Here is a 19,202-nt window from a genome sequence, read left to right as displayed (position 1 = left end):
GCTTGATGGTCCCCAGATATCAAAGGCGGACCTAGAGCAGAATCTGGAGGGGGGAATAATTAACCAAATCGACATGTTTATTTAAAAAAAAGGATAAAAAAGAGAAAAAACAAATGAGGGCGCCAGAGAAACCATGGGGGGCGTCCACCCGGCACCCCCTCTTCTGGATCCGCCACTGCCAGATAGGTACATAACAAAATAAGGTAAATATATGGCCACTCTTCTGACAATGCACCCCCCACCCCCTGATGATCCCCCATATAGCCCTAGGATATATATAAATTTTTTTTTTTTTACTTTTAAAAAAGCATCTTATTGTTCTAATTAAACGACCCTTGTGTTTCAGGAGTCATTATTAAATAATTGGGACAAAATTCAAACTTTAGTGTAAAGAGTGATGTGTTGAGGGGGGGACAACCCCCTTTATATACATAATAATTTCTCTTCATTTTAAGTTTTAATGTTGCTCCTCACTTTCAGTTGAAAAATCTAATTTTTTTATTTAATTTCTGATCGTTTTTTAAATAATGCCACAAATAAATAAACCCGCATCCGTGATCTTTCTTCTGGCAAAAATTACGAAATTCTACATTTTGGCAGATAGGAGCTTGAAACCTCTACAGGGTTCTCTGATACGCTGAATCTAATGGTGTGATTTTCATTGAGATCAGTTGACTTTTAGGGGCTGTTTCCCCGTTTTGAAAAAAAAAACAGGAAAATTTTCTCAGGCTCGTAACCTTTAATGGGTATACCCATAAATTTCATAAAAATTATATATATATATATATATATATATATATATATATATATATATATATATATATATATATATATATATATATATATATATATATATATATATATATATATATATATATATATATATATATATATATATATATATATATATATATTTCATTAAGGGCCGAACATTTTGAGAATTTGCTTAACCGAGATAGAGTTACAGGAAAAAATATAGAGGAAAAGGAAAAAGTTTATGATACCTTGGATGTGAAGGAAAATTTGTTTTGTGACGAGGAAATAACAACAATACTAAAAGGGTTAAAAAATAATAAGGCTCAAGGTGCTGATAGGATGGTAAACGAGTTTCTTAAATATGGTGGCTCTAAGGTTAGAAATAAGTTACTAAAGATTATGAATATGATTTTTGAAAAAGGGAAGTACCTTACGAGTTTAGGAAAGCCTTAATTTAGCCACTTTATAAGAAAGGTTAAAAAAGTGAGTGTGATAATTATCGAGGCACTACTCTGGTCTCCGTAGGTAGTAGACTACATAGTAATATAATACTTTTTTGACTGAGAGGTGACGTAGACAAAGCTTCAAGAGTAGAACACTGTCGTTTTAGCAAAGTTAAAGGATGTGTCAACCAAATTTTCACTCTTAGGCTAATAATTGAGAAGTGCCTGAGTTTTCAAACACCTTTGATCCTCAGTTTTATAGATTATGAGCAAGCGTTCGATTCTATTGAGTAAAGGTTTTATCCTTGTATGGTATACCAGACAAATACATTAAAGTGATTAGTGCTATGTACGAGAATAACACTGCTGAGGTTAAGGTAGGAAATTAGGTTAGCACCTGGTTTTGAATTTAATCAGGAGTTAAGCAGGGTTGTGTTTTATCCCCCTTTATATGGATTATTTTGATGGACTTTGTTTTAAGGAGCACAGGAAAGGCAATGGGAGACCACGGAATCAAATGGGGAGGAAAAAGTCTCCTGGACTTGGATTATGCTGATGATTTAAACATCCTAGATGAAAGTGTGAGCAAAATGAATGAAGTTTTAGAGGTTTAGCGAGTTCAGGGTGCTAGAATTGGTATGAAAATTAATATTAGGAAGACTAAGTCACTAAGGCTAGGAATAAGTGAAGATGAAAAGGTGACGTTGAATAATGAAAAGATTGATCAGGTGGGTAGCTTCATACCTTGGTAGTATTATTAGTAAAGATGGTGGGAGCAGTGAAGATGTTAAATATAGAATAGCCAAGGCTCAGGGTGTTTTTTCACAGTTAAAAAAAAGTTTGGAAGAATAGGAAGATCAGTCTGCAAACCCAGATTAGAATATTAGAAGCTACAGTGATGACAGTGGTCAAAAATGGCTCTGAAACATGGACGCTCCGAAAAGCGGATGAAGATTTGCTAGATGTTTTCCAGAGAAATTGTTTAAGGATTGTTCTGGGTACCCGGCTGACTGACCGTATTTCAAACAATAGGCTATACGAAAAATTTGGTTCAATACCGCTTTCTAGGTCTATAATGAAAGAAAGGTTGAGGTGGTTAGGGCATGTTGTGCGGATGAAGGACGACAGATTGCCGAAGATTGTTCTTTTCGGCCAACCATCTAAGGCTAAACGGAAAGTAGGTCGTCCTCGTCTGGGGTGGGAGGACGTCATAAAGAAAGATTTAAAGGAAGTGGGAACTTTGTGGGCGGGTGTAAAACGGGAGGCTTTGAATTTATTGGGGTGGAGGAGGAGCGTGCGTAGCTGTGTTGGCCTCTGGCGGCTTGGTGCTGCGGTGAGTTGTTAGTAGTAGTAGTATTTCATTAAGTTGAGTCTTATAAGACTAAACTTAATGAAATTTATATATTTGAAATCAGCATAAAAAGCCGATGCATTTGATATATCTACTGGTATCAAATTTCCGTTTTCTAGAGTTGCGTTTACTATTGAGCAGGGTCGCTCCTTACTTACAGTTCGTTACCACGAACTGTTTGATTTGTATTAAGTTAAGAGAGGTATAAACATATGTTTACGGAATCATTCAAGTCAAGCAAGAGAGAAAGCGGTAGAAGCAGGAATATGAAACTGACTTCCCAGGCACAACTATAAGTTGTAGATCTACGCCTGGAAGTATTATTTGTCAATGGCAACATTTTGTCAAGTTCACGTAAAGTCACTTTCCAGAAGGAGGACAGGGGAAACCTGAGAATGAAAATAGCGAATTCTTCTAAAATATGTTCCATGCAAGCAAACTGATTATTATACAATATGTGGAACAATATTCCAGACTAAATAGCAGCAGATGTTTGAGAAGTTTTGACATAGTGGCAGCCAAAGCAGTGAAACAAAACTATTTGTGGCCCCTGAATGCACTTTTCCTGTATAGGGGGCAGGGTAACCACATTGAAGAATCATAAAGTATCATTTGATTCAAAAACAAAGAAAAATAATTGGAAGAAACGGAGAAGCAACCTCAATATAATTACCTAAATGGACCTTCAGCTGTCAGAATAGGCATAAGCATCCAGACCATCCAGCTGAGATTGATTTTAGTTTACAAATTGGTGGTAATATAAATGAGCTGGATAATTAGGTGGATTAGGTCACCCAGGTCAAAAAAAAAAAATGAATCTTTGACACAATTTGAAATACGGTTAAAATGATCGTACAAGGATAGACATTTATCAAGCGAGAGAAATTACCCCTCACTACTGATGGAAAGGGACTAGAATTACAGGTTGAAGCAGAAATCTCCAGCCAAATTTGACTCAAACATTTCATGGATTATTGAGACTGCATCCACCGAAAGAGCAAAATGATATCAGGATTCCCAAAGTCAACGAGGACGGCCTAAAAAACCACGATTTCTGTGATCCTCACAGATCATCGAAGACAGAAATAATTAAGTTTCATACAATGGTTTTACCCGTAGAGACCTTCCAAGCACAATAAACTTATTACGAGAGTAACAAGACTGAGCAGAAAGATTAGCCGTTACTACACCAAAAATTGCAATAACAGAAATAGCATTACATGTGTCAAGAATATTCTGTTGGATCCATATGTGTACACACTATCACAGCGATTGACAATGTCTTTCTCAAATACAAATTCTCAAGATAGTCTGTCCAAGTAGATGCTAGGGAACTCCGCTTGACATGAACAGCAAGTAGAGTCACTACGAGGTTCAAATCTGTGTTGGACCCTTACATGCAGGGACATCTCTTCCTATACGATTACCAAAACGCTTCAGTCGTCATAAATACGGCACCATTTTTACCTCCAAAAAATGAACACCGTCAAATGTTGCACATCAACTATTTACCCTTGGCTGTCACGAGCAGTTGTTATTAACCAAACAAAAAATAAATAAAAGCAAGCTAGCCGCTACTATTGGTATTAGATCATTTTAGCCTAAGTTATATAAGATCAATTGCACCTGCTCACCCGACCTTTCCTGAAATTGACACTTTGGTTTGAAGCTATTCTACCAACCTTGATGCTGTTTTATTGAAACGGCTCATTCCTAAGGCTCCCTTTGACTGCGTGCAGTAAGTCTCAAATTCATATACGTGCAGTGTAATAGCTCTTATTCAAGTATACTAAAAATTAGTACACAATGCACTAATTATGGTTCACTCATGAGTGGCGTAATTGAAATATTTGTAACATATCCTTATCCTCGTTTAGCATCATAGGATGTACTACCTATATCTGCCATAGCTAAATACGGTCAAACATCTTACTCTGGTAAATATATGCAGTATATAGCCCAGATAGCCAGTCATATCTCAAGCAACGTAGTCATTTTAGATGCATTTAGTATTGGAAGAAACCCAATAAATTTGCATACATACGAAGGTTGGTCAGATCTTCTGAAAAGCAACCATGTTGGATTGTTTATTTAGGTGCATCTTGAAAGTCAAATTCGTTATACATAATGCTCACTAGAAAAACAGCAAATGGTTTAAATTTTTTCACAGAATCTGATTATGGACTAGCATATTTTTGTGAAATTTAGGAACTAGAATATTATTGTCCTGATAAGACCTCTAATAGCAAACGTTGAGATAAAAAAAAGAAATACTCCTTCCAGCTCCCTTGGGCTTACAGTTCAGCTATCTTTGAATAGCTAAATATTATCAGCACAAGGTATATGACTTTTATCTAGAGCTGTTCCTACTAGGTATGTTTATATTAAATATAAAAACCTATAATGTAACTTCATTAGAAGACGTAGAAGCACCAGGCTGAAATACAAGTTTTGTGGCAAATACATTATTTACCCACACTAAAATCTAGTTCTATGTGATAAGTGTAGAGTTGAATGCAAGAGCAGGCTTCAATGATTCGCCTTGTAAGGTTGAGCTTAGCATGCCTGTTAAAGTTAAAAGAGACATCAGACCGAGCGCAGTTACTTCACTTCCTCTGTTTAAAAACACTGTTGTCAGCCGTTAGAAAAGGTATTAACTAATTGCCTATTTAGGGATGTCTCTCTCGCAACTTCGCAGATGACATTCTTAATATAATTAAAACAGTGTCAGGAGTCAAAGGGAATTTTAGGATTACTAATGCTGAGTATAAGCGCCTTGGTCTTCAACTTAACGAGAGTAAGACTGAGTGTTTCGGCGTACAACACCCGCTCTGATTGCCTTTAAATGTCCATCTGCGGAACATGAGCTTCAAGCACAAGATATAATGATGTATTTTGGCAACCTAATCTGCTAAAATTTTAATACCACCCGTAAAAATTTCAATGAATTTTTTCTCAATATATATATAAGAAAGCCTGGTTTATTAGTTACACTAAAGTTAGAATTTAACCACCATATATTTGCGCCATCTTGGTCTCTTTTTCGCCCATGGATATTAAAGATATTATAATTTGTCTTTAAAGTATGCAAAATATTAGCTTGGACTGTCTCTTTTGTCTAGAACTCTTTGTCTTCACTATATGGAGTTGCTAATTTTGTGGTCATGAAGCAAAAGAGATAACAAGAGGTACTGGAAGCAGTTTACAGATGTAAGCACCTTCAAAACTGTTCTCTGCAGATTGTGTTTTTCGATTGATTTTTTTTTTTTTTTTTTTGACAGTATTTGTTTTGTTGTTTTTCTTTTTTATTGGTTACTCCATCAGTGTTTGTTATTAGTTACTCCATCAGTGTTCACATTTATGACGGACAATAAATCTAAACATAGATACAATTATATGAGCCGTTACGAGCTAAACCAGTTAACACCCACTCTTTATCTTAGTATTTCCTTAAGAAAATTTGTAAACCACTAGGATTTATGTCAAAAATGACAAACGAAAGTTACTCGTTGACGATCTGACTGACAACTTTGATGGATAACACATGAATGTTCTGAAGTAATTTTGAATCACTGTATAGTTAATTAGCCTATGTCTATATATCCAGGATAATATAAAAACCAATATATCTTTTTAATACAATTAATGAACCTAAGGGAGGAACATGACCCCTCTCTCACAGGGTGCCATTCAACAGAAACATTTTTTTTTTCTTTTAGTTAGGTTAGTAAAAAGGATGGCTACATTAATTCCAATAGTTTTCCTGTTTCGTGATTATTGACAACAGTTCCGTCGTCCCTCCGCCCCCCCCCCCCCTAAATTTTGAAACATACCTTTTTTGGAGAGCATTTTCATTGAAAAATTCCTTTTGTTTGTATTTCGCTGAAAAAATTAAAAAAAAACTGCCTGCCCTTAAATTTTGAAATATTAATTTTACCCCCACCTTTAAATTTTCTTGAATTAAAGCCACTGACTGACAAAATGAGCTTCTTGTTCTTTTTCTTAGATATTCTTGCAGTTTTTTTGCGAAACTTTTAGACATTTATAAAATCTGTTTTCAAAAAAGACATTTATTCAGATTCAGGGTGTTTTAATTTACGATCCTTCTTTTTCTGTGATTAAATGTCTATTGAGAGAAGCTAAAATTGGGCATACTACAAATTGGACCATTGAAATCGCTCTTAACCTTCAAATTACACACTTCAGAATTTCAGAGGAAAGGAAGTGAGGAAGAGAAAAAATAATAGATGAAACAGCTAAGGTCAAACATATTTTTAAGGCTCTTTTTTTAAAAACCGTTTTCGTTGGTTTTAAATTCGATAATAATAATAATAATAATAATAATAAAATATAATAACAAAATTATAAAGTGAAACCTCAGACCTGCCAAATCTATAATGAATTGATTCAGAATTAATTAATCGAGAATAATTAAGTTTGAATCTATAAAGCGATTCACGTTTGGCAGCAAGATATAATTGTAGTTAAATAATACAAAATTGAACTCTTGGTGTATTCTTAACTCTTATAGGAGCATGAATTTCAATCTTTTTTTTATTTTATTAATATTAAAAATCCCTTTCCACAAAATAAGTTTTTCAAAGAAAAGTAAAGAGCTGCATTAAAAAAAAGATGAGCAGAAATAAAGGCAAATAATTTTTCAAGCTTAAAACCACCATAAATTACTATCAATAAATAAAAGAAAACCCAAAGGGACAGAAATTACAATAAATAACCGAATCACATTCAAAACGAGCAGAAACTAAGACGAATAGGGCTGACGCCCACTGTGCCTTCCAAAGACCAGAATATATTTTGCACTTTACTGAAAATAATCCCTGTTTCGACCTTTATGATTCTATTTCTCATAATTATGCAAGACATATTACCATCATAACCAAAATTACTGAAAAAAAAAACCTATTACTGTGGATCGACAGTTTAATATACATATTGACATTCCTTCTTGAAAATCTTAATAAAATTGAATCTATTAAAGCTAAAAAAAAAGAGAAAATTTTAAAATATATTTTGTTTTCAGTAAAGTGCAAAATATGTTCTTGTTCAATTTCCAATCAAATGAGTTCCTTCCAACGTTTCGACGACAATTTCTTCTATATTAAGTGCCTTAATAAAAAAAAATGATACACTACCCCACTTTGCTCTTCACTTTGGCAGTGCTATTGCGCTGCCTATGATTGTATGGCGGGAATTTCAAACAATAACAGGAGAGAACAGGTTTTATCTTTCGTTGCCATACTAGAATTTCTATTTTTTTTTACACAATTCAAATGTATTTTCCTCTATCTGTAAGATCTTATTTTAATCCTTATGTGATCTTGGTGGTTCCATGGGGCTCTTTGGGATCAATTTATTGTAAAAAAAAAAGATATACCAAGAAAAACTACAAAAAAACTACCTTAGATCCCTTATGGAGAGAGTCCCGTTGTAGTCTCTGAGGATTTCTAAGAGAACCCAAGACCAGTACGATCGATAACTCAGCTTTCCAAGGTCAGACAAAGGTTTTTCTGGACTTCCCGCAACTTTTTCAATTTTTGAGAGTTCATAGCTGAAGGCAATCAAAAACTTCCCGTAACCTTTTCTTTGGAATGGCGGTAGAGTTAGAATACAAGCGACGTTATTTACTTCAGAAGACACTTTCTCCTGAAAAATAGCGGACAATTTTGGTGTCTGATGGAAAGAACAAGATTGAATACATTTCATCTCTCTTTTCTGCGCTGGATATGCGCATTAAAAGAACTAGGTTTATTAAAGGTTCACTGGTGCCAAAGATGTACTCATCAGCCAAAACTAAAGAAAATAAAAACATTATTCCACGGAGCTAAAGTAAAAGCTCATATTTCTAATCACAAATAGGCCTTTTAATATGTTGAATCGAGCAGTAACCTTCCCTTTTTCCCCACATTAATTTTCTGCTCTTCAGCCGAATATACATGCCATATTAACGCACTTTCTCGCTTTTAAAGCTTGATTTTTTAATTTTTCTGAAAAGTTCAATTATACACCAACTCCGACCCTAAAAAAATGCAATACGGGTGAGAAAACACAGGATTAGGGATAGCAACTTTGCTGTGACATCGGCATCTCTCTTGACTATTTATTCTTTTCACCACTTTACATTTGTTCATAGACAATTTCTTTTTCCTACTCGATAACTCGACAGATAGAGCCCTTCTTGCAACCATGCATTGTTCAATTTCATGTAAGATGTAAGGAGAAATTTTGTACCAATATTCTTTGTTCAGAGAATTGGCGAAATCTTATCCTTTTTCGATTCTGAATTAATTAGCAGTTTTCTCCTTATAAACGTGTTTTAGGATAATCCCCGTTGGGCTTAAGGCACCAAGAGCAGAGGGAGTCTTAAGGGTCGAAGTTGTAATTTTATAAATTTTCTGAAGTCTTAATAAATCCTCTCAGCTTTCGAATCGCTTCATAAATAGTTGAAATATTCCAGCGTGTTTTTTCTTTTTGTAGCTTTTGAATCTCATAAGAAGTTAAAAAAAAAAAAAAAAAAAAAAAACCCGGAGCCCCAGCTACGGCCCAAAGTGGCGCTAACAAAGTTGTATGGGCGGTAACTCTTCCTCGGACATCAGTTTTTGGCTTCTTGAGCAAAGGCAAGAATTTAACAATCAGATATGACAACAAGCTTGCAAAAAAAAATTGCTTGTAAATCAAGCATGCTCTTCAACAAACCACAAAAACATATTATAAAATAACCTTTATTTAAATTATGGTAGCTTACTAATCAGTCCAACACATCTTGTAGGAATCTCCCATGAACCAAGTTATTCAAGTCCAGTCTTTAGATTTATGAAATTTTAATGTCAAATACTTGATTGACTATTTATTTTACACATCCATAAGGGTATTCTTTAACATTAAGAATTTGTATAAAAAAAAAAGAAGAAAAAAAGTGACAATCAAAAACAACTTTTTTAGAGTCCTATTTAACGAAGCCCAACTAAAAAGCACTGAAGAACACTTTCGATACGCAAGTGAATGGGCAATCACTTAAACTCCCTGGACATTTTTTTATACCTACATTTACTCATTTTTACTGCATATATTAAATTTTCTCAGCAGCATATTTCAAATGCTTGATCAAATGAGTATATAAATATCTCTCAAGTTCTTCCAAGCGAGAAGACAGTTACCGGACGCTTCTTAGGTAGGAGTTAAATTCTGCCTAGCCTTTTTGCAGGCTTATTAGCGCGTATGCATTGTTTCCTGAGCTTTTTTTGAAAACGTCAAAAATTAGAAGATTCATAAAAGTATCTGAACGATTGCTTGAACAATTTTAGAAAGCATTCATGATAGTTTGTTAGAGCAGTGATGAGCGACCCTTTCAGTTCAAAACGCCAAATAAACTTTTAACGAGTACAAAAAAAAAAAAAAAAAAAAAATAATAACAACAACGAAGAGCCAAATTTAGGCTGTAAAATATAATCTATAAAAACGCATGTGTTGTTCACTTTGTAACCATAACCTTTGCGTAGAAATTAAACTAATGAAACACTAAATAAAATCTCAAATATCTTATCAAACCGGCAATTCATCGTAAACTTTTCTTTAGTGTATCCAGATCAAGACTAGATGATAAAAACTAATGATGTTTATTAAAAACTTTGTTCAACAGCTCATAACCCTTCTTAAAAAAAAAACCAAATGTTAATTAGAACTCAAAGGAGTTTCAACTTAAAATCAAATTTTAGGCAATCGATAACTGAATTTGTTGAATTAGTTCTAATATTTTGCGTTTGATTGATGGCAAATAAAATCTCTGACTGCGTACGTAGGACTACCGCACCTGACAGTTCAAATCCATTTCTCAAACTTCGTCCTCGAGTTATTGTCTCACATTGTTTCCCCTGGCAAAATACTAATTCTCCAAATTCTCCTAATTTGAAGAATATTACTACTAATATCTAATTAGTAGTAATACTAAACTAATAAAAGTAGTAATACAAAACTAAATTACTACTAATACCTATTACTACTAATACCAAACTATTAATGCTCCAAACTACAAATTCTCCCATAAGTAGCTTGACAGCAAGATGGAGTGTAATGCATATGATGGTAAAGTAGCAATATTTATCAGCCCCTCGTAAAACAAATTTCCTCGGAAATAAACTAATAACAAAATTTTAAAATACGACGGGGTAAAAAGTGGATACAAATTGTGTGGAGTACCTTCAATTTCCAATCATTTATGTTGACAAAAATTTCGTTCTTTTTTGGTGACTTATTTGGACTGTGGAACAAGGGTAATCGGAATGACAAAGAGTTTATCAAGAGCAATAGTTCGACGACGAAAGAGCCACATGCGGCTCATGAGCCACAGGTTGCCGAACGCTGGCCTACAGTATAGTTATTGCAAGATAGTGTTGCGAATATTTTATATCTCAAGACATTCAAACAGATTGCAATGCTGAAATAAAAAATATCTATCTATTATGATAGACACTTCTTCGTAATAGTAGAGAATTACCTTTATAATAATTTAAATATGTATAAAACCATTCAAAGTAATTGGGGAGATATCACTAATTTTGGACTACTTTAATTCTAAGTCCCTCAGTTACAACTTAATCCTACAAATTGAACTTGGGTTTGTTACATTTTTTTTTTTTTTTTTTATTATTATTATTTTATTTTCTTTTTACTCAAAACAGTATAAAAAGATGACCTTACACCAATTGAAACAGAAACTATAAGAGCTCCTTCTTCCAGTAATAACTGTATTAATCAAACAGTTCGTGGTAACGAACTGTAAGTCAGGAGCGACTCGGCTCAATGGTAACCGAAACTCTAGAAAACAGGTTTTTAATACCAATAGATACAAAAGAATCAGATTTCAATGCTGAATTCAAATATATAACTTTCATCAAGTTTAGTCCTACCCATCAAAAGTTACGCGCCTGAGAAAATTTGGCTGATTGTCGAAAAAAAGGGGAAAGACCCCCTAAAAGCTATATAACCTTAATGAAAATCACACCATCATATTCAGCGTATCAGAGAACGCTGCTGTAGAGGTTTCAAGCTCCTATCTACAAAAATGTGGAATTTTGCATTTTTTTGCCAGAAGAACAGATCACGGCGTGTTCTTTGCGTGTTTTTTTTTTTTTTTTTTTTTTTTTTTTTTTTTTTTTCAGGGGTGATCGTATCAACCCAGTGATCCCAAGAATATCGTGGGAGGACTCATTAGAACGGAAACTAAAAGTTCTAGTGCCCTTTTTAAGTGACCAAAAAAATGGAGGGCAACTAGGCCCCCTCCCACGCTCATTTTTTTCCCAAAGTCACCTGATCAAAATCTTGAGATAGCCATTTTGTTCTGCATGGTTTAAAATATGATAACTATGTCCTTTAGGATGACTTAATCCCCTGAAGTCCCCGGGGGTAGGGCTGAATGTTATGAACTTGACGCAATGTTAACATATAGTATTGGTTATAAGGAAGCATACAGACGTTTTCAGGGGGGATTTTTTCTGGTAGTAGGAGGGTGGGTGGGTCGGGGGTTATTTGGGAAGATCTTTCCATGAAGGGTTTTCATGGGGGAAGGGACATTGCTATGAAAAAAAAATCAGAAATTAAATATAGAAAAAAACATGTTTTCGAACTGAAAATAAGGAGCAACATCAAAACTTAAACGAACAGAAAATATTACGTGTATGATTGAGTTCACCCCCTATTCAATACCTCGCTCTTTAAGCCAAAGATTTTTTAGTACTTTCATAAGAGCTATTTATTCTAACTAACGGCCTTTGTGATTAAGAGGTCATTTTTAAAGAATTGGAATAAAATTCTAACTTTAGCTTAAAGAGCGAGGTATTGACTAGGAGGCGAACCCCCTATTATAGGTATTAAAAATATATGAATATAGAAGGTCGTTACTTAAATTAATTCGTAAGTTACCTATATTTATTACTAATAAAAACGTTCGTAAATAACGATTAAACAAATTTCGAGAAAGCCATTTAACCAAATAAAAGTAAAATTAATATGCAAATTTTGTTTTAATTATTCATGTATGATGAGCCAAAATCAAAACCTATATTAATTCAAAAATGTTCAAAAATTAAATAAAAAGAACAAGTTTTTTTAACTGAAAGTAAGGAACGACGTTAAAACTTAAAACGAACAGAAATTATTCCGTATATGAAAGGGGCTGTCCCCTCCTCAACGCCTCGCTCTTTATGCTAAAGTTTGCCTTTCTCACAACTCTTATTTTTTTAAACAATAAAAAACTTTAGCGTAAAGAGTGGGACAGTCCCTTTCATATACGAAATAATTTCTTTTCATTTTAAGTTTTAACGTCGTTCCTTACTTTCAGTTAAAAAAAAATATGTTTTTTTTTTATTTAATAACAATCTAAATCACATGCATATATGGAGATAGAATGATGATTTAGTATCTGTTTGATTCCTCAGCATTTGATCTAAACGGAGAACATTTGTTTGACATAAAAATTTTTTACTATCTAAAGACATACAAATAGATAATATGGCATTAATATATATGGGAATATTATGAGTTTCGTCGTTTCTATTATAAACTACGTCTAAAATAATCTCAAAAATGGTAAGAAGTCATTATGGAAGGCCTGCCTAGATTTCAGCAGGACCTAGAGGATTCTGGAGGCCAGGTTAAAAATGTACGAACAAATGTAAGCAAAGAATTTATTATGTAAAAAAAAAGTATCCAACGTTACTTTCATTGTTCCTTTAATGTTTTTACTTTTTTTTTATCTTAAGCGACTATAAGCTCAGCTTTTGGGAACAGATGGGTTCACAGGCTATTTTAGCTATGAATAATTCTGAGTACTGAAAAATACTTGATATTTGACGTTCAAAAATAGGGCAGGCTGATTACTTTAGCTTTAATAGTAGCACTGCAGAAGCAAATAAAAACAACATACTTTTGAAAAATACCCAACGACATGGGCTCCATAGCGATCAACTTCACAGCAAATGTAGAACAAGAAAGGTTCCACATCAAAATACAAAGTTTTGTGATCCAGGAATAGTTTTGCTAGTAGACAAAGATTTTGACAGTAAACCTTGTAATCAGAGCCATCTACTTCCCACATTGATATAGATCCTTTGCGATAGATTTCTCGTCCGGCAGGCTGACACCAATTGCATTCACCCTAACATAGAAATACAGTCATTTGAAAGGTGCTGGAATGTCATATGCATGCCTATACAAACCACTAGCACTACGGAGGTAGCATACCAAAAACTAAAAACTCAGAAGAAGCGAAAAACTAGTCTTAGTGGATAATACGAATTCCAGTGCTCACGGTGCATTTTATTTATTTCAAATTTGTAGAATTCAAAGAAAACCAACCGTTTTTTTCTTGTAAAGGTTGGATTTTGTACACATAATGGGATTACTACAAGGAAATAACAATATGAAAATAGTCAGTTCTTGCTTTGAAATCAAGCAGTCATCCAATATCAAAATATATTATCTCCAAACAATAGCTATTGAGTAGGATGCGCCATATGTGGCTATAATATATTCTCCAGTGATTGGTGACGTCTGCAAAATCTATAAGCGAACCTTTTTTGTTTAAGCAGTGTTTGACTTCAGATACACTTACTCAAGACTTTGGGTTTGCATGGAACCTTCTTTCATTTTACAAGGCAACAAGGACACTGTTCAAAATATAAATTGTTGTTTGGTATTATATTAAATTTAATGAAGCACACTTTTATTGACGGAGAGACTTACTTAACGGATCTCGACGGATATATTTAAGACGGGCCAATAATTAGACTGATCCATTTCTTGCATTTCGAAACCAAGCTCTAAAATCGGGAGTTGTTCTCCTTTATTTAAATTATAATTTTCGTAGACAATACAGTCTCGTAGATGCTATCTTATAGTTTATCTAGGAAAAACTATCGATCTAGTTGCTGGTTAGTATATCTTAATCTTATCGGAATCAGAGCCCAGCATGGAATTATAATATAAAAGTGTAGTGATTTTCATATCAGAGCCTAATGTCTGATTTCTATCAAAGACGGCAGTTCGGAATTTTGATGTTTATTACTGTAAATAAGGAGCTAAGATTGCAATTTTAGCCATGTACACTTGCAGCCCCCTTGACAAAAACTCCAAATTATAAATAGCCCATTTTACAATAATTGTGTTATAAGTAAACTTTAGTGGAACCATGTGCATGTTATAACTTATTGAAGTTGGAATCGTGAAATAATTTTCCACAGAATTGCACAACACCCAACCTCATAAGCATATATATGTTGTACCTCTTTTAAATTGTTATTGCTCACGAATTATTCAGGGAGTTGTTCTAAATGATTAGATAGTGATCCCAAACAAAAACACAGTTAGTATTTATTAAAGAAAGGACGCTAGGTTTCCAACAAAGGAAACCATTTGAGGGTGTTTGAAATCACTAATTACAAGAATGGGGCAAAAAAAAAATGCAATTTTAGCCGTAAGCTTGCATACTTTCAATCACAGTTGGCATTTGAGGTTTTTTTTTTAAGTAGGTGATTAAAAGTATACGATTTTAACAACATTATTGCGGACAGCACCCTTGACAACAGCCTTACAAGAAAATACCTGGTTAAAGCAAAGGCTTTATAGATCAATTTCTTTTCAACGTAAAAAGTATAGACATGTAGCACTTCTTTAAAAACGCCATCACTCATTGACCAGTCAGGGAATGGTCTAAAATAATCATAGGACTGGGCTAAGCAGTGATGTGTAACGAAAACAAGCGCGGCAAGTACATATTTCTTGTCGAGTGCCTAAAGCAGGGCCTTGTTGTCTTGGCCCCCCCCAACCTAATTTTTTAAGAAGAGACATCCTGCACCCCTTTCTTGGTGCAACTAAGACTTTTTGTAATCGTTTAAGGGTGAGCAGGGAGTACGGCATAGGCCCTGTCCCTCTAATTCATATTTAAGCTCATTTTTCCTTCCACAATTATTGATAAAACAGTGAAAGATTTTAAATATTCCGCCAGTAAACTAAATCAGGATTGGTCCTCTTTATTTTTATTATTTTTATGATTGGGTTATGATTTTTTTTTATGTCTTTTGATTTATTTTTTGATTATCTTATGATTATGATATATGATTTGTGATTATGTCTATGATTATTATGATTGTAAAAATTACTTTTTTGTTCAGTGTATAAGTTTTCTTCTCTTTTCTCTTTTTTTCCCCTTATGTACTCTGTCATTTAGGGGATCTGCGCCCTTTTTTGTTTTAACAGGTGACAGCAATTTACAACACACCGGAATTAAATTTTTAAACTTTGTTTTTCAAAGGGAATTAAAGACCGAATTTAAAGTTCAAGTGAGCCATAAATTAGCTTATAGATTAAACTTAGAACAAATAGAAAATACTATGAAAAATGATGTGTCGTTTTGTCCTCCCCCTCCCTCTTCCCTCCCCTTAAAAAATAATTCGTTTTTTATCATCATATGCTTCAACGATAATATGTTATTTATCAAGAAATAGATTCTTAAAACAATTGCATATACAATCAGTACAGAGAGAACTCTTATGTCCTTCCAGACTAGAAAAAAATAACCAGATGAAAAACGGAATAGCCAATGGATCATGAATCTCGAGGAGGAGGAGAAAGGTTTAGTAAACCGATATTTGGAAGGAGAATAGATAGTAATGAACGCAATAACAACATTACATTTTTTCGTTGCACAATATTAGGAAAATACTCCTTTAAAATTTGTATAATTTTATTTTCTTTGAAATAGGACGAGTTATTCTCACGCGGAAGCATATGGTCTCCTGACCTTTTCAGATTTCCACCCATAGAATGGACATACATACTGCGATGACACTGATTAGAGACACAACAGGTAAATTATTTGCAATTTGCGAAAAGACTACTACTACTACTCACAACCCACTACAGCATCAAGCCACTTAAGGCCAACACTAGTGCAGAAGCTCCTATTCCACCCTATGTATTCAAACCTTTACTCTTTAACCCCTCCAGCGACATTCTTATCTTCAAAGCCTTCATTATGACCTCCACCCCCTCCCCATTCGAGGGTAACCTTCTTTTCGTTTTGGACCAAGATGGATGGCAAAAACTTACAGTCTTTGGAAAACTAACATCCTTAATTCGTAGAACTCGACCTAGTCATATCAACCTTTCTGTCATTGTAGCCCTAAAAATTGGAATCAGACTCCATAGGATCAGTCAAACAAGTACCCAAGACTAACCTTAGACATTGACCAGGGAAAATATTTAGAAAATCTTTCTCAGCCTTTCAAAATGCCCAGGTTTCAGAGCCATTGTCGACCACTGTCATTACATTGGCTTCCAACGTTCTATTCACTTCGATCACTTATTTCCCTATTCTTCCAAACTTTTTCAATTCTCCCAGCGAGAATCTCCCAATACCTTTGCTCTTCTCCCTTTTATATTTTCACCGCATCCACCATGTTTACTTATAATACTACTCAAGTAAGTGAAGCTATCCACTTCATCCATTTTCTCGTTGCCTAACATCACTTCTTTGCATTATTTATTCCTAGTCTATGCGCCTTAGTCTTTTTAGCATTTTTATCATCCGTAACACAACATCAATAACATAACTTCTTAACATCTATAAAAATAATTAATATAAACAGGGATCAGATGTACTCCTGCCCATCACTTGATTTCACTTCGATTTAGACAATCAACTTATTTTCCATGCTATGAATTAAGGTGGAAAAAAAGGCTGTTAAAACAATGCTGTTCATCATGACTTGGACTTACCAAATGATATCGGTAGGTTTTTTCTAGTCTCATATACTTTAAGCAGTATTCACACACCCACAGTTTCGGTACTTTTCCGTATTCATCTGGATAAGGGCTAAAGTACCATGTGTCAATTTCATATTTTCCAATCTGTACCTTGTTTATATATTTGACTTTAGTCAAGGCTTCATGCTCTCTTTCCAATGCTGCTGTTGTGGGGTCCATGTCTTCCAAACTCTGTAATTAAACAAAACTTTAAAATTTAGAAACTTTTTTTTAACTTTTATCTCGTATTTTGTGAAACAAAAAACTATGTCAAACCGATTGCCGTCTGACTGATGGCCAAATAAGACCATCTGCAGGATAATCCAATAAAGGGAAAAAGGAAAATAAAGGGAAAGTGTACACAACGTTAAATGACCAGCATTCGTTAGCTACACGCTGCTTAATATATTAAAAATGTAAATTCCATTGAATAATGCGATACTTAAATAACTTTTGTCTGCATTACGTTCTTTACCAATTAATAAAATATAATTGAAAAGAGTCGTACATCAACTTTTATCAACTGTATCAATTTCTTCAAAGTAAAGATCCGTTTTCAAACCAAAAAAGAGCAGAAATAAAATTATATAATAATTATAACTCAAAACGAATATAAATTGCTATGAAAGAATTATATAACCAAAAATGGTTTGAAACTAAAATGAATAATCATGTAAAACTTGAAATGAACAGAAATCACCACAGTTAACGAGGACTACAAGTAGGGGGTATACATCCCGTATACCCTTTAAAGGCCAGAGTGACATTACGTGTCGCTCAAAACGATTTGTATTATTAGTTGTGAGTTTTATATTTGTTCTAACATCATTAACAATACAGTAGCAAAACGAAACCAAAAGGCTAACCAATGCTATAGATAGCTGCTACCGCAAATAAGGGTGGAAATACCCCCCTCTCAAACCTTCTAAAAGGCTTGAGCGTCACTTTCAATTTATTGAAAACCGTATGTATCTTGAACAGTGTGATTTTCATGATGAAAGAGAAGAATGCTTCTTAGAATACCTACATTTCTTTTAATGTTACTATTCTAAAAGGACGCTTTTTACCACAACTTTTTCTTTTGATTCCGTCTCATAAATGCAGGTAGAAAATTGATCTCTAAAAATGCTATTTAAATGAATATTGACAATTTTTTAGACTATCTGTTTAGTTTGTTAAAGTTATTTTGAAGATATTTTTAATAGCGAAAACAATAAAAGATTTATGATGGATAAAAATTTACTGCAGATCGCACTATAGAAACTATACTGACTCTTTAAAATATTATGGTATTTATCTACAAGACTTCTCTTGCAAGTCTTCCAAATTTTGTTTTTTCAATTTAATAATGATGAAAGAGAAACTATTCAGAATATAGTTTGTTTCCAATAAAGCACAAATGACAATCAGGCTTTTACAGGGTTTAGGAATGAATTGATCATTCATTTTTATTTCTGTCCGTTTCAGGATTCATCTAATATCCCATAGCAGTATCTGCAATCTTTTATCCTTTGTTTTGATGTCATTATTTATTTCAGTTTCTCGTCGTTTTCAGTTTCACAATTTGCTTATAGTAATCTATATTCTTTTTAAGTTTGAAATATTATATGAAAATATTTCTGTTCGTTTTATGATTGAATATGGCTCTGTACTTTTCATCAAAAACCTTTTTTCTTTGAGCATTTTTTGGTATCAATTTCCGTTCATTTTTTTATTGATGTAGTTTCTTTATTAGTTATTTGTGGGAATGTTTCTAAGCTTTTTCAGTTTTTCTGCTTTAAAACTATGGTTTTGGATTATAACTGCAATTTTGGGCAAAATTTAAATATTTAGTC

General features: G+C 33.7%; 1 protein-coding gene across 1 annotated transcript in view; it reads right to left on the bottom strand.

The window, feature by feature from the left end:
* LOC148952283 (histone acetyltransferase KAT8-like) overlaps positions 1-19,202 on the bottom strand; it is a 51,030-nt gene that overhangs the window by 11,334 nt on the left and 20,494 nt on the right. The window contains exons 4-6 of the mRNA XM_089088913.1: positions 17,341-17,559; positions 13,490-13,720; positions 7,970-8,214 (exon numbers count right to left, since the gene is read on the bottom strand). Coding sequence (XP_088945039.1) covers positions 7,970-8,214; positions 13,490-13,720; positions 17,341-17,559 — 695 coding nt within the window. The remainder of the gene's footprint in view (positions 1-7,969; positions 8,215-13,489; positions 13,721-17,340; positions 17,560-19,202) is intronic.

This window comes from Artemia sp. Qi Xiang Cuo, chromosome 5, assembly GCF_049724085.1.
Source record: "Artemia sp. Qi Xiang Cuo chromosome 5, ASM4972408v1, whole genome shotgun sequence".
In the NCBI taxonomy this organism is placed as follows: Eukaryota; Metazoa; Arthropoda; class Branchiopoda; order Anostraca; family Artemiidae; genus Artemia; species Artemia sp. Qi Xiang Cuo.
Note: the sequence above shows the minus strand (reverse complement) of the source record. Positions and strands in the feature narration are given on the sequence as shown.